The 16,352-nt window shown below is 46.2% G+C and overlaps 1 protein-coding gene across 1 annotated transcript; it reads right to left on the reverse strand.

The window, feature by feature from the left end:
* Positions 1-1,798: 1,798 nt before the first annotated feature.
* On the reverse strand, positions 1,799-16,291 carry LOC311220566 (zinc finger CCCH domain-containing protein 11A-like; the record flags this gene model as incomplete). Its single annotated transcript, XM_084304128.1, is given in 25 exon segments — positions 1,799-1,846; positions 2,439-2,555; positions 2,891-2,978; positions 4,198-4,220; positions 4,747-4,809; positions 5,431-5,760; positions 6,016-6,098; positions 6,957-7,219; positions 7,764-7,825; positions 8,240-8,409; positions 9,050-9,242; positions 9,820-9,825; positions 9,933-10,009; positions 10,233-10,724; positions 11,244-11,309; positions 11,513-11,614; positions 11,881-11,943; positions 12,679-12,789; positions 13,084-13,164; positions 13,670-13,789; positions 14,382-14,471; positions 14,474-14,584; positions 15,015-15,138; positions 15,916-16,035; positions 16,238-16,291. Coding segments are annotated over 25 exon segments (3,057 nt in total).
* Positions 16,292-16,352: the final 61 nt, after the last annotated feature.

Below are 16,352 nucleotides of genomic sequence, written 5' to 3' on the forward strand. Positions count from 1 at the left end.
ATCTGAATGGATCTGGTCTAAGGAATGGGAAGAAAGCAAAACCAACGATACCTTGCAGTATTCCAAATTCCAAAAAAGCGGTCTCATTTTAAAAAGGACCTCAAAAGCTTTTTTTTTTTTTAAACTGACATCTGCCAACATAGCAATCCAAGCGCTAAACCAACTGAAGTTGCCCCTGAAAGCCTGAATAAAAGTGAGTAACTCTGGTGCACTCAGCAGGTCTGTAATAGAAGTCGGTTTGATTTTTCGATTTCTTTTTTTTTTGCTCCAGGGTGCTGGTAAAATTTTTGCATTAAGAGATTTTGAACCTTTTGTACCAAAGAATTAGAGATGCGCTACAGTGCCAGTAGCTGGGGGTCTGGAAATACACACCAACAAGTGTCATAAGCTTTGCCTTTGCTGAAGAAAGATGAATAGTACAAAGAAAATCTGTCTAGTTTGTTTTACAAGCTTGTCTTTCTCAGTACGGAACAAACTGACCTCCCTGGTCTAACTTTGCAGTTGCCTATTCTGCCTTTGTCCTGCAGAGAAGAGCAAGAAAGGAACAAATCTATTTTTGCACCCCAAAAACGCATTAGAGGAGGATTATCACACCCACCTAAGGGTACTGCCTTGTTTGTTTATAAAGCACAAAGCATTTCTCTTGGACAGTCTCTGTTGCTGGCCTGTTTTGTGCCTTCCATTTATAATAAAGATATTAAGATGCTTACCCCTTGTTTTTTTTTTTTTGTTGTTGTTTGTTTGTTTTTGGTTTTTTTTTTTAAAGAACAGTGGAAATGGAGAGTCGGATGACAAGCAAGAACAAACACTAGAAACTCCTTGTTCTGCCCCTGCTTTTTAATCACCCAGCATCACCCCGGCTGCAAAGCAGCCTCTGCTGATTTACCTGCTTGTTAAAGCACCCCACAGGCTGCAAGTGCGGTGTGCTAGGTGTCAAGTTATATTTAACGGTGCACACGTAACCATTCATCTTCCCACAGTCGAAGCACAGAACAGCCTCTTGCTAACAGAACTCATCCCTGCTGCTGCAAGAAACCTCATGGCCTGCAGGAAAACCTCAAGCTAAGAGTTCCAAAGCAAAAGCAGAAAACGCATCATTTGTACTCTTTCTATTTGAGGGAATTCTAGCTGCTAAACGCTGCCTACATCTGAGGGCATGTTCTGAGCCTGGGGGGACGGACACTCAACACCCACTGACAGCAGGAGTGCAAAGATGCCAGCCAAGAAGGCAAAGGTTAGAGCTGAACGCTGCCTCAGCTTCCTCCAGCAGCCAGCTGGGGGTCACCTTTCACCATGCTCTCTGAGACTCTGAGCCCCGAGTTACCGCAGCCGCCACGTACAGCTGCTCCTTGCTGGCCCAAACTATTTGAAGAGTCTTCAAACTTCAGGGACCTGTTTTATGACAGCCTCAAGATCAAATTCATCTGTTCCTGAAGGCGCTGATCGTCCTGCTGTTTCTGTAGCTGTCAAAGAACAATCCTGAACTGAGGCACTCGTCTGATCAGACAGTGCTTCGGCACAGATTTGTCTTTAGCTTGATACATCAAGGTGAAGAGGAATCGATTCTTGCAAGCAACCTCTCAAGCAGGGATCTAATAAGGTGACCAGACGACAGATCTGTTGTGCAGATCTGAGCACGTCACTCTGCAGGGAATCACTTTCAAGCCTAAGATGTTTCACCCATCTCCCTGCCCCAGAGCGACACAAGGAAAGCTCTTAAGTAATTGCTAACCTCTTCTCAGTGCTCACGAGTCCCAAATCACTGATTTTACAATATATAAACCATGGCAGCTGGCACCTAGTTGGCACACGGTGACACCGCACACGTTGGCAGTGTCGTCAGGAGCTGGAAAGTCAGGGGTGAGGGGGTTAAGGGAAAACCACACATCAGTTTAGCAACTTGGCTCCCGTAGGACACTTCCTACGGCAGGAGTTTTAGCAAAGTCCCTCCCTCAGAGGGACCTGCTGGCTAATTAAAACGGGACTTCTGCTGGAGCAGTCAGAAGGCAGCAGGGTATCAGGAGATATCCAGTGGGCATCACTGTCAGTCTGTGGCAGTTTGGGGTCCAGGTATCAGTGGTTATGTGTGGTTTTCTCTGCTTCACTTTCTCCAAAGCTGTGAAAAAATATTTCTTTTACAGCACTGTACAGTCACACTTTACGGATGGAACCGGCTGCATCAACTTCCAGTATGACGGTGTTGGAAAAAGGTGCCTTTGGTGGTCAGGAGCACAACAGCTCTGGTGAGGTGTTATTTAAGTGTGTTCTTACATCTGAGTTTCCTCATAGCAGTATGTAGCTGAGGGGGTCCAGGTTTCCCAGGTAAGATTTATGTTTTTTCTCCTACCAAGCACCAGCTCAGTATACAAAGCTCTGTTAATAACACCCAAGCATGTAGACGTTAAACTGAAACTGCTTTTAAACCTATTTGTTGTTACGAAAATAGCTTCATACACCAACTTCACAGGGTAAAAATTCACATGGAAGGACAGAAAAACCCAGAAGCGCTTCCTGAGCTTCAGTTTACCAACAGCACCATCGGATTTAGATCCTGGCTGCCAGGCCAGGATGCAGGGTCTGTAAGCATTGCTGCGATGTGCAAGTGCCAAGGCAGGTTTCTGGCCTGCCCTGACTAAAATACCTTTTTTTTTTTTTAATACAAACAGCGTGCCAGGTACGCTGTAATGCCAATGTGCCAGGTCAATAGAGGATGTCAAACAACAGAGGCGTTTATCCTAATTTCTGGCATGAAAACACTTTTAACAGCATTCTTTTCACGAAGAAACCCCTCTCTATCTTCTCCAATGCTCCAGGATCTGCTGCTGCTGCAGCAGCCGCGCTGGTACAACCCACATCTTTGCCAAATCTTTTTTTCATAATTGTGCTTTACCTCGGCAATGTTGAGGTCACTCCTCTTCCTCCTCCAGCTGAGGAAGCAGCTCGCTGGTTCTGCCACACCACAGGTGCGGAAGCGAAAGCTGGGAACACAGGAGTCAAACTCTCAGTGCTCACGAAGCCACCAGGGCAGAGGGCTGACCCAGAGGCACCCCGGATCTGCTCTCCCTCCCCGCTGCGAGGCTCGCAGCAGCCCCAACCCGAAGCGCACACAATGCTTCGCATGGTGATGTCATTGCTGATTCTGAGTCCCCAGGTGAGGATCTGCTTCACCACTCTCAACGTTGGTGTTGTTTTTTTTTTTTTTTCTTTTAAACATTCACAGCTTATGGGAAACCATCAGGTAAACCACAGATCGCTAGGGAAGAAGTCCCACACGAGGGAAGTCCGTGCTTTACTTCCAGGCAGTGGCACGTGCTTTAACACGCCGCGTTCGACAAAGCAGCTCTCCCCGTTTTGCTCAGTGGCAACAGGCACGACTGCAATGCACACAGCTGTAGGCAGCACCTGCAGGTCCCAAACCCTTAACCCGTTTTTAGAGAGCACCAATTTTTTAAGTAGTGCTTTTCCCTTAATCCATGACCCCTTCTTTCCTTTATTTCTATCGGGTGGCTCTCCTCCATTTTCCTCCTCAGTGTCTGAGCAGACACTGGGAATCGTTTCCGGAGGAAGGGCACTGCTGAAGCTCCTCCATCTACTCTCTGAGAAAAGAGAGTATGTTAAAGAATACATCTTTCCTTTCTTTTCCCTTTTTTAAATACAATTTCTGAAATCAACGCTGCGGCCTGGCAGCAAATATCTACAGGACTAAAGATGATTCCTCATCCTCACTGTAACGTTGTAGTTAACCTCCAAACGAACCCACCTCCCCAGGAAGCGGCCATTTGAGATGGGAAGGGGCAGAGCAAGAGGAAGCTCTCCTTAGCCTAGCTCTTCCCCCAACACCACCTCGCCACCCAGCACCAAATTCAATTCACCTGCTCCGCCCGATCACTCGAACGGGCGTCCGACGCTGGCACACGCCACAGCGGTGGTTCTGACGTGCCTTAAATCACCTCTCCGCAGAATATCTCGGGTCTGTATGCTCAAATAACGCAGTATTTGAGAAATAACGCCCAGAGCTCACACTCTGAGTGCAGCCCAACAGCACCGAAGCACCGGTAGGCTAAACATTCCGAACCTGGCAACAAGGCTGACCCAAGCAACAGCACGGAACCCTTCTGCACCTTCAGCGTGGACATCAGCGTAAGGAAACACAGACCTCCTCGATCCAAATTTTAAGCGAGAAACGCAAAAGGTCACCCAACCGGCTTGTTTTCAGCAAGCTAAGGGAGAAATTAAGGCGACAACCGGGTGCATCCAGAGTTAGTCAGATCCTGAAGGCAGTTCCTTGGGGGAACGGAGGAGCAACGCGCCAGATGAGGGCTGCCTTACAGCGCACCCCTTAGAGGCACTGCTACGGAAGGAAGGCAGAAGGTTGGAACTCGAAATAACTCGCAAGGCACCCATTAAGGGGGAAATCTTTCAGTTTTTTCTCAGCAGAACCTCCCCTCTTCCCCCCCCCCCCCCATGAAGGCAGCCCGGGGACTCTTTCCTTCCTTAGGGAGAGGGCAGGGACGGGGCAGGGTGGTGGGACAGATGGCCAGAGGGTCGGATGGACGGACAGACAGCCGGACAGAGGGCCCAGCAAGGCCTGACGAAGGGCTCAGGAGCGGGAGGGAAGGGCAGGGCGAGGGAAAGGGCAGAGAAGTACAAATCTTTTTTTCCTTGTGATAACTTTTCTTGATCAAAAAACACGATTGTGAATGAGGCAAAATGAAAGATGAAACATGGGGACGTGCGGATACTCACGATGATGCAGCCTTCTATCTGCATGTTCACCTGCTCATAGAGCCACACCTGGATCCTCCACCTCTGCAGAACGAAGGAGGAGAGTAAGTCGGGCCACAAACACTGAGCACTTTTGTTCTCTCATGTGTTCAGAAATACCTGCTAGCCACAGCCACGACAGCTCCCAAACGCTCCGAGGAGCAACTCTCAGGGGCAGTTTCAATGAGCAATCTGACATTTGAGCGTTATACCATCGGGTGAATACTACACATTCGGTGAAGAACATGTTTCCAGTCACAAGGGATCACCCCTGCACGCCCGGCTACACGAGGGGGAAACGCTGGGCTCCTTGTGCCCACCAGCACGCCGCACAGCTCTCCATCCCCCACAAACCCGTCCCGGGACACGGCCAGGAGCCGAAAACTCACCGAGGGGAATCCCCAGACCCTCCCCACTCCCCCCACACCTCCCTAATCCCCATCCCCGCCCCCTCCCCGCGGTACTCACGTTCTGCAGGTAGCGGAAGATGAGGTTCTGGGGCGCTGCGTTAAGGGCTCAGCACGGGGACAACAGTTCCGGGCTCGGGACAAGGCCCCAAACCCCACAACGAGGCCTCAGGGCCCCGCGACAAGGCCTCAAGGCCCAGGCCGAGCCCCCAGGGCCCCAGATCCGAGACCCCTGAGGTCCGAGCCGCCCCCCACCCACCTCCCTGGCACCCCGCAGCCGCAGGAAGGATACGATGGGCTGCACAATCACCTTCTGCACCTTCTGGTCCTGCTCGCGGTACGCCATGGCTGCCGCCGCCTCGCCGCTCCCACTGCCAGCACCGCAGGCAGAAGAGGCGAAGGCTGATGGTAGAACAGGGCTTGGGGTGAAGGGAAAGCGAGGGCAGGTGGGCACAGTCTCTGAGCTCTCCTCCTCCTGATTTTGCTTTTTCTCCCCCATTACTGAGCTGGCAGAAGTCCCCGTGAAGTCCTTTGGCACGATGAAGGCCTGTGTGAGCTCCAGCAGCAGTTTCGTCGGCGGAGGTTTTCCCTGGTGGGGCCGGGGCGTCACAGCACACACACACACACACACACACACACACACAGAGACGCGTGGTTTTGTCCAAACATTAAGTATTTACAACAAATTCGACAAGCGCTTTTCCTCTGCCAGCAGCAAATGCCTGAGGGCCCCCACAGCTTCACAAATCATAGCGGGAAGAGCCTACCGTGCCGCGAAAAGTTCGGAAAATAATTCAAAATTGATCTGCTAGGGGAAAAAAAACGATGGCTGGTGGCAGGGTACACAATACACCCGAATCTCAGCTTCTTCCTCCGCAGAGTCAGTGCCCACGCCCAAGCGCGATGCTGATGGCACCCGAACATTTGCTGTAGCAGGCAGCAGAGCCAGCAGCTCAGGGGAGCAAGTTTTAAAACCAAGAGGCACTTAAACAACCCTTCATCGACCCCGTAACTGCGGCAGAGTCCCGACTGCTCGCCCCGGAGTCCTCACACCAGCAAAAAGCACCAACCAAAGCCTGGGGGAACTTTGGTACAGCACAAGAGAAGGGAGTGGGGGTAGCGGAGCCGCATGGCAGAGCTGCTGCTTTTCACTATTTGATCCTCCCTGATAATTGAAAGGAAGGCTGGGTGGGCTGACCCCCACCCCCACTCCTGGCAGCAAGTTTGGTCCACAACACACTGGAATAACGATTCTGCTCCCTCCCACCACTACAGCTTCATCATCTGACACAGGTACAGTCAAAACAACGGCATACATGAGTAAAAGTCAAGAGTTGACATAGTAACTCCAGGATTTGGCTATCAACTGTCCGAGAAATCAGAACACCGAAGCTTCACAATGTGCCCAACATCGAGTTGTGCCAAGGGCGGAGGAAGGAAGAAGCTTTACGTTTAAGCCTTCAGAGCATCGCTCCATCAGAAGATCGATTTGCAGCCACCATGGCGTGCCAATGGAGATCTTTCTGTGCCAAAAGAAGTGCTTTGTCCTCTCGATATCGAAGGTAAGAGAACGGATGCACAAGACCTTACCTCTGACCAGCAGGGAAATTTAGGACAACTGAGTGCAGATCCTGCCAATTTCTACCACTTCGGACTGTGCTTTAAGTCTCATTGCAAAGCCTCAGTTAGAAAAAGGATCACCTCGGGGTATCCAACAAGAAGAACAGTTTCAATTTTTTTTTTTTTTTTTTTTTTTAATTCTACCATAGGACTACGCAGTTCAACTGTCAATCATCTCGGAGAGTTCAAGGAGGAGGTCATCCTCGTCCTTCCCTGGGTCTAAGTCGATTTCGGCTTCCAGTCTGCCTCCTGAGATTTCCCAAAGTAGCTTCTCAAAATCTTCATCCGCAGATAAGGGCGCGTTCCCTGTGGAACTCAGCCGGCGTGTCCGTGCCTCTTCTAGCTGGGAAGAAGCTGAGGTCGAGGTCTCGAGATCCATCTCCATCTGCTCCTCAAATCTTTCCGGGCTTCCAAGACGCACTTCAGGTCTTGGGAGAGCAAGAAAGAACAATCAGGATATGCCATTTCTTAACGGGAAATCCCTTTCCTGCAAACCGGCTCTTAAAACTGTAGGCAAGCCCTCCTACGCTTCAATCTTACACAGGGATTGTTATCAATCAACCCAGGGCTACATTTAGAGCCCGATGCGTTACCAGGTACATTTTTCAGTCTGGGGGTTTATCTGTGAAGCCAGGGCACCTGGAGTTGAGGTGGCATTCTTGAGGACCAAAAGGCAGAGGACACTACTCATCATCTATCACCTCACGAGGAAGTAGAACTTCACCTCATCCTCGTTCAGGTATTCAGACAACCCAAGAAGTCACCGGAAAGCTGTGCTGACTTGCAGCATTTCAAGAAAGCCTAATTAAGCAATCCTGCTAGCTGCTAGAAAGTGGTTTCAGGTGACTTATTCCTTTGATGGATTTGGGCTTTAATTATCTCAGAACCCTCATTTTTTCCCACATGTGACAGAACTTATGTTTCCCTGGGGATATACACTGATTAAGAAAAAGAGCAAGTTGGGGTTGTCACCTGTTTGGGGGATTTTCTTCAAGTCTGATGGCTGGGACGTGCTCCGGCACGTCTGAAACACCCTAGAAAGCAGCAAAACAGTATTTATGACACATGGGTAAAAGATTCCTTAATAGCTTTTTCCTCCACACTGCTTCTCCTCTGGCATTGCGGAGCCGTGGCCAAAATACAAAAGCAAGGTGCTCCTGAAGAAAGTTCACATTCACCTGGAGGTTACTCATGATCTTGTGTCTTTTAAGAACGTGGCATTAATGGACAAAATCCCCCACACCAGAGAAATCACAGCATCAGAGTACCGGTTAAAGAGTGCCATTCATCTCATAAATACAGAAGGGTTCTACAAGCATCCTGGAGACAGCTACTGGATTTCAAAGGAAACAGAAGGCCTGCAGAACGTTTGAGTTTTCCACCTTTTCTCCTAGAGGAGGGTAGAAATTTAACAAGGGATCCATCTCTGCATTAGCCCCTGGCCTTACCATGGCTGCTTTTCTGGCTGGAGGTCCCATCATGTCAGCATCAAAGGCAGTCTGTAGTTCCACAGCTGCTATGGCAGAGGGATAACTCCCAGGTGCCTTACGTTTCAGTGCCTTCTTCTTGGGGAAAGTGACTTTCCCACGCAAAGGCTTCGCAGGTGTCATAAAGTTGGCTAGAGTAAAAGGAAGAGAGAACTGATACAGTCTTGCTCTGCCTCAGGAAAAATCCAGGTTCTCTTAATCATTTCCACAGTCCTTCTACACAGTTAAATGCATTTGGCCAGCACAATTACACCGCCATTGCCTGGATTCTCAGGAATCTTTTCCACATAGTAAACTCTGTCTACCAACAAGCCATACAAAGGAACAAAGAAACCGAAGAGCTACAGTAAATAATAATCCAGGACAAGGGACACCTCCGACACATAGCAATCCTAAGTGCAAGCTAGGTTCACAAATATAGACGGCTTTTATATTTAAAGTCCTGCTCCCGCTAGGAAAGGAAAAAGCAGCAGTTATAGTAGGACAAGAGTGTATGCAACTGTTGTACCAGCTTCCTCTCCCTTGCAGTGATGTCCCACAGTTAAGCTGTTCTACAAAGTCCACACTTGTAGTGTCATTTTCTAGTCTCCCGTTCCTTACCTAACATCTGGCTGGCAGGAAAAGAAACAAACTAAGAAAAAGAAAGTACACCCTTTGCTTCGTAGCATTGCGTGGCAAAACGCACCCTGCCAGAGTTACAGCATGAGAATTGTCATCTTCTGTCTGTATTTCAGAAGACAACCTAAGTAACTCTTAACCTTCAACACTTACTTTTAGCTTCCTGGCCCTGAAATTGAGCTGCCACTTTCCCTGCTGGTTCAGTATTAAAGAAGCCAGCAGTAGATTTGACAGCAGCTTCCTCCTTCCGAAGCTTCTCTTGTTGTTCTCTCTGTTGCCACTTCTCCCACCGTCTCTCTTCAAAGCTCTTCTCTGGACATTTACGAGTTCCGCTCTGCTGAGTGGGCTAGAAGGAAAGAAAAGGAGTGCATGAATAGGACAAAAAAAAAAAAAAAAAATCCGTGGAGATTTCGTTAAGAAAATCTGATCAGCAATCCCTCCAAAATGGTCTTGATGTGGAACAGCATATTAATCTCGTTCAGGTTACTGTTGTGTTTTTTTTTTCTCCATAAAATTCTGCCTGTAGCAAGAGCCATGCTTTACTATGGACACAGTCTCACATATCTGCAATATCCACTATGGCAAGCTTCTTTAAACAGATAGGATGTTCTGCTGTACATCTATTTATCACATTCTTTTTAAGCAGCAGAAAGTCATACAAGTTCCCCTATACAGTATCCACTGACAGATTGATTTCCTTGAACACAGAACTCTGGCCTTCTGTATTAAATCCTTCATGTCTGACAGATCAAGTCAGTAAGAACAAAAAGAATTCCCTCCACGTTAACTGTGTAGATTTCAGCTGGTGCTAACAGGGTTTCTTTGTTGCTGTGGTATAAACAGACTGATTCCAAGTTTGAGGATTACAGAGCTGTCTGGAAATGCTGCTGGCGATAGGATTTAGACTGCACTGCAGCTCCTACCAGGTGCTGAAGGGTAAGAACACACTCAAGAGGGTGGCACACGGTGAGTAACAAAACTTGTCAGAATTATCAGAAATTGTACGAATGTATGTGTGTCTTCACAGAGGACTCACCTGTACATCAGGTCCAGAGGAAAGTTTAGGAAAAGGCCGGTTCAATTCCACTGTCTTCTTTTCTTCTTTTTCAGGTGCTTTAAAAAAAGACAAAAAAAAGTTTTGTCAACGGCAGAAATAAAGAAAGCTGGGTACTTGTTTCCTTTGTGCATTTATTTCCTTGTGTCCCATGAGAGAGAGAGAGAAAGGCTACAATGTGCAAGCCATTCAGCATTTATCCATGAAGCAGATCCTGAGCAAACTGAACTTGCTCAATATGGGAAGCACCTCACTGGGGCAGGCATTAAAGCATCTTATTACCTGTTAGTTTTGTGCTCCATAAAGATTTCTGCTCTGCTGGGGCAGGTCCGGGTAGTGCTGAGGGAGCTGGCACATCTCCTTCACTCTGCTGCATCCGCAGAGCTTTCTCACGCTTTATTTCTTCCAAGGTTTTAACACGTACTTCTCCTTCTGGCTTGACTTTTCCTGCCGGCTCCTTCGCCTGCCCTTTGCTGGGCCCGGACAGAGCGAGCTGCTTCTTGGACTCACCCTGAATTTTGCTCTTGCTATGGCATTCTCCTGCTTTTTTCTTCTCTTCTACCAAGCGATTATTCTTTTTTTCAGACAAGGCTTCAGAGAAAGTTTGGATGCGACCTGCACGAGCAGCTCTTGCCCCTGCGCTGGAATCTTCACTTTTACCATGCCCTTCAGCCTCGGCTTTGGCTTGAGTTTCGCGTCTCTGAAGAGCTTTCTCACGACGGATTTCCTCCAGTGTTTTCACATGGATCTCTCCCATCGGCTTAGCAGCCTTCCCTGTCATCATCAAGAAATGAGGAGAAGCACCAACATTTAAAGAGAGTCCAGCAATATTTTAAGTCTCCAAAATTTGTCAGAGCACTAAGGAAAACTCATCTTGACTGTTCCCAATAATGCATCTTAGAACAATATCCTTAGAACAACATTCTCCTCTTCCTCTGAGCCACTTGTATTTTGAAGACCAGCCCTATCCAGAGAGAACTGCTACACAGAAATGCTGCTTTACTTTATTACTTTTTTAGTCTGCATTTCAAATTCCTGCTCCTGGCAGTGGTTCTATTCTAATTGTACGTAACGCTTCACAGAAGCAGCTAAAAACCTTGACAAGGCACAAGTAGAAAATAAACACACACCTAGAGCCAGAGTTCTGATAGTGGCTGTCAGAAGAGCTTCAGCACTCAAGCAAGAGGCGTCAGTTCTTTGTTTTCGTTTAAATTAGTTTTTAGGGATGTATGAAAGCACTCCAAGTTCATGGAAAGGAAGGAGGAGAAAGCACATTTAATATCTAGCTGTTACCTCTCTCAGTACTGGTCTGTTTAGGAGGTAATCCCAGCCTGTCCTTCAGAGACTTGGGAACTCGAACTGCAAAACAGAAAAAGAACGAATTAGGGAGGCTGCATAATGTCAATTTCAGGTTCACATTTCAAAACAAGACAGGAAAGGTGACTTTGAATCCCAGTGATTACGACCTCAGCCAACATGCAAAAAGAAACATCACTGGAAAAGGACAAACAGAAAGACTAAATACAAAACCCAGGAATCCAATCCAGATGCCCGTTTAGTACCTGTCTCTCTCTTGGGTGCTTTGTCAGCATTTCCCGGAGCCTCTACCTTCTTCCCCAGCCTTTCAGCAAGGCTGCGCTTCACTGGAAGGCTGCTTACATCATCTTCAGAGAAAACAAGGAATATTGTAAGAACTTTTCTTTGCAGGAAGGTTTGAGAACAGTCAACAATAAGCTTCTCTTTTTCAAGCATATTTTCATAGAATTGCCTTTCAGCTGCTAAATGATTTATTTATTTATTTATTTGCCATTTCTGCCGTCAACACAGATCTCCACTGCAATGTATTTTCCTTTCATACATCACAAATACTCTTTAATGCAGTCATATATAGAAGGCAGCACCTACGTAACAGCTCGTAAAAAGTTCTTACCTGCAGAGGCTTTCCGTTTTCCTTGTCTATCAGCAAGATCTACTCGAACCACAGGTTCCTCCCCTAAAACAAAAGGGAATTTTTTTTTTCTATTTCACAGAAACCAGTAGCCAACAGAAATGGTATCCTGTTAGCCCATGTCCAAAAAACCCCAGTCAGACACTCTTTTGACAGCTAAACCACATAAACTCATATTTTAACTATAATTAACATAGAAAAAAAATATTAATAGTCTCAGTGCTTGCTTCAAATTCCAGCTGAGATAGTAGAGAGTGAATCTGAGCCTGCTTGACACCTATACTTTGTGCAGAACAAAGCTGCATAAGCAAGCAGAATATTCTTAGGTACAAATGCTGAGAAATATTCCTTTCTAAGGTGAATGTCTACGAGTAAAAGTACTTCCACACTTTTTTCCTTTTAAAAGGCATTTGCACAGCTCTAAACAATTTATATACAAACTCCTGTCATACTGTGTCCACACCTGCCACTGTCAGCCTCTTTAATGCTTCAGAAATTGCTTCTTGTATAGCACTGGCTTCTACAGCTCGCTCTTCTCGTTACTCTTCTGTTTTTCAGTTACCCCCCTATTTGCATACTGACACTTTTTTTTTTTTTTCTCCTGCCGCTGCACTTAACCTGAGCACCAAATCTTTCCAGTACAACCAGGGACTTTAAGCATAAAAGCACGTTTTGAACAGAAGGCAGCACCAGAAGGCTAACATGGGTGAATTGTTTTAAGTATTGCTTAACCCTCCAGTTTAGGAGTAAGGAAATCAAAACAAAAGCATTCATTATTACCTTTCTTGGAAGACAGTGTCACAGTTCTCACCACTGTCCGGACATTTTCCTTTTCTGGAGCAGGAAAAATCATAGAATCAACGGGACGAAGAGAAGATCTTGAAGAACCTTCTGTTCAGAGCAACCAAAACATAAGGAAGTTTACCCAACATAAAAAACTATCACAAAGAACAAAAAACTTTAAATGATTTGTTACTGTCAAAAATACAGCAAGCAGAGCATGTAAAGAAGAGAGGTGACTAATTTGCCTCTGGTTGCCCTTTGAACTCCCATTTAGAATACCAGCTGGCTGAGAATCAGGTTGCTTTATGCCCCCAGCTAAAAATGGAAGTCTGTCCCTCAAGCAGCTCCCAGTCACCATCACCTGCCGTGAACAGGATAAGAAAGTAGGGAATATTAACTCACCACCGTGTCTCTTATTTTTTTCCTTCATCTTCTGCCATTTGATTTCCTCAAGTGTTTTTATTCCAAAATTCAGATTGCCCTCTGAAAACAGGAAACAGTTCATGAGACAGGCTTAGAGGCACTCACTGAGGACCACAGGTCCTCAGGCTTCTTAGCGCTCAGGAACTTTCTGAAGTATTTAGAATAAAGCCTGTCAACACTCCTCACAAGTGAAAGAGCCATAGAACCAATGGCATTTTGCCCCTCCTTTCATCCTTCAGGGTTCAAAATGTAGTTTTAATTTTAATCCATTTACACGATATTAGATCCCTCTATTGTTAGATATGGCTTATCAACAGTGGTTGCAAGGCTGCACGTGCAGCCATTTAAACTCCATGCTGTGGCCCTGTTTTGTTCTCCAAAAGTGAAGAAAAGGAGTTCACCTTTCTGACCCAATGGGCACATGATGGTATTAATGGCAGAAATGAGATCATGGAAATAACCGACTCCATTCAGCACCCCTACATTTTGTTGTGTTTTTACACCACACTGCTTTTGAGTTAACTGTCAAGTTCTTCTGATTTATCCTACTAAGGTGCTGGCATACCTTGTTTAGTAGTAATAGAACTGCCTTTCCGAGTGGAAATCACCCGTAATCCATTTTTGCCTTCCGCAGCTGGATGCTGGATGGGAGTTTTAGTTTCTTCTCCTTCCTCAGAAAGTTGGTCTGAAGGGGAAAAATCGATTCAGTTATGCATAGACCAGATTGGTCATGATTACGTAGCTCATGCAGTGACACTTCAGCCCATGGTTCATATAAAAAACTTTGTTGCTGTTTTGTGTTTTTTTTTGTTTGTTTTGTTTTGTTTGTTTGTTTTTAAACAGCTACACTGACCTGATGAACTCCTAAGTAGAATACACTAGGACAAAACATCTAAGACTCTAGATTCTCTCTGCAGCTTTAACTACTACACAACACATTGCTCTTCAGACAGAAAAAAGAAATTTCCTTCCTAGTTTCATATAGAACTTTACACAACAGACCAGCTAAAGCCAGGAGTGGTTCCAAGCTCTCCTCCAACGTTTCAGGTTCTGTCCACCGACTGCCAGACAAAGCCACCAGTGACCTGGCCAGACTGCCTGCCCTATTGCTAGTCAGACCTCAGGTCATCTGTGATTTATACATTCATTTACAGCACAGATTCCTTCAAGAACCAAAGATTTAACACATTCATTTACAGCACAGATTCCTTCAAGAACCAAAGATTTACACAATCATTTACAGCACAAATTTGTTCCAAGATCCAAAACATGCTCACCATCATCACCTTCATCATCATCTGCAGCATTGATTACAACTGGAGGGTGTGTAGGGCTTGGGACATTTTCAGAGTTTTCCACTTTTGTCACCCCCTTAGCTGTGGAGAGGGATTTGACTGGACAGAAAGTTTGTTTTGCTGCAGTGACATCTGAGCCACTTTCAAATCATCGTCCGCGGACTCAGGCGGACTTGGCAGTGTAGCTAGAGGAAGAGGAGGATCATCGGTAATATGGCAGTTTAAAACTTTGACCACAATGCAAAGAGATGGTAGCAAAGGCAGATAACCCGCACAGACAACGAGTTCAGCATCTCCTTTTGCCCATCCCATCACTGCTTACGCCGTGAACAATGACTTCCCTTCGAACAACAACACATCTCCCTACCACCCAGCAAAAGAGGAAACAACAGGAAGCAAACTGCAAGGCAAACATCACACTAAGCAAAGAGAAGCTGAGCACGAAAGCAGAAAACAAACACCAGCAGTACACTCGCTGCAGTACACCTATGACTGCAGACCTTTTCCTGCACTCACAAATGAACAGTTACCTGATGCCCCCTACAGGATTGGCACCCACTAAGTACTACTCAAAATTAATTCTTCAGCGCTTAAAGAAAAAGGACCTAAACTCACTCTTGCTTGGTGGTAAGAACTGTCCATCGATGTAACGTCCCTTTGCATGATGAAAAGCACAGTTGGCTTTCTGACAGCCTCCCGGCTGGTTCTCCCAGTAGCAAGGAATCTCACTGCGCTTTTTCTGAAGACAGAAAGAAAGAAAAGCTTGTGATAACATGCACCTGAGGCTTGCAAAGAGATGCACAGCTCCAGATCGTGACAGCTGTCACAACACAGTGCTGAAACATCATTCCAAAGGTCAGTTTCTCAGTTAAGTGTAGTATTTCTGGGCATATTCACAAAGTTTGCATAAGCTGTAACCACTATGCACATTTAGATTGGTCATCATTCAGTTTGAGAAGACAGGCACTCTCAGACATCCGTTGAGGGTGGGTTAAACTAATACACCTAGGATTATACTAGGATTATTCAGAGGGAAAAAGAACATCTGAAATTGCCTAGGCTAACCCTGTCTAGAACTACTTCTTGGACACTTAGTTCTGCTGCACCTTTAACTTTCCCCACTTCCTACCCCAGGCAGCTACAACAGCGTTATCTGAAGGACTGTGGGTCAGAAGAGACCTGATAGTTCATTATCAAGCCTGCTCCCATGAGGATAGAACAGCCTGTTTATTACCCCCCTGCTCCAGCAGGTTTTAGCAGTCTATTTAACAGCTATTCTGCATCTCTTGAGAAAACTGTCAGCATCTAATAAAAAAAAATAAAAATATCTTGCTAAGACATACCTAAGGCATTGATTTTATTTCCCTCTGCTTCCTCCCACCCCCCCTCTTGGTAACAGAAACCGGTATGATTTTGAAGCAAACGAATCTATCCTGCAAAAGCACAATCAGTACACCTACGGCACTGAAAAATGCTTTTGTTGATTTATTTTGAGAACACATCGTTAGGCACTCACGTCAATTTCCATGTGTCTGAATCGGCAGACATTCCTGAAACAACGACCCTCCTGCCACAGCTTGCAGACCGTCTCATTGCCCAGAGCAGCTTCGCAGTGGCGGTAGGCACATTTGTCTCCCTGGAACCAAAAGGAAACCAACAAGGAAAATAGAGTACAGCCTCAAAAATGGCCATGCTGCTGCCTCATGTTGCTACAACTGAATTCAGAATCTATCTGGTTCTCAAGTTAACCAAAGACCAGTGTGCTTCCTCCTCCTAATCTACTCCTTCCCGAAAAAAAAAGGGGAAAAAAAAGCAAGGCAAAGGAAAACCAGCCATACCTTGGTACAGGTAGAATAGAAATAGAAGTAGCAGTCGTCTCCTTGTTTAGACATGCCGACGAGTTCTGCTAACAAGCTTGGGTTCTCTCCACTGGGACTTCCTCTGCTCTTGGAG

The sequence above is a fragment of the Netta rufina genome (genome assembly GCF_964035555.1).
Source record: "Netta rufina genome assembly, chromosome: 34".
NCBI classification, from domain to species: domain Eukaryota; kingdom Metazoa; phylum Chordata; class Aves; order Anseriformes; family Anatidae; genus Netta; species Netta rufina.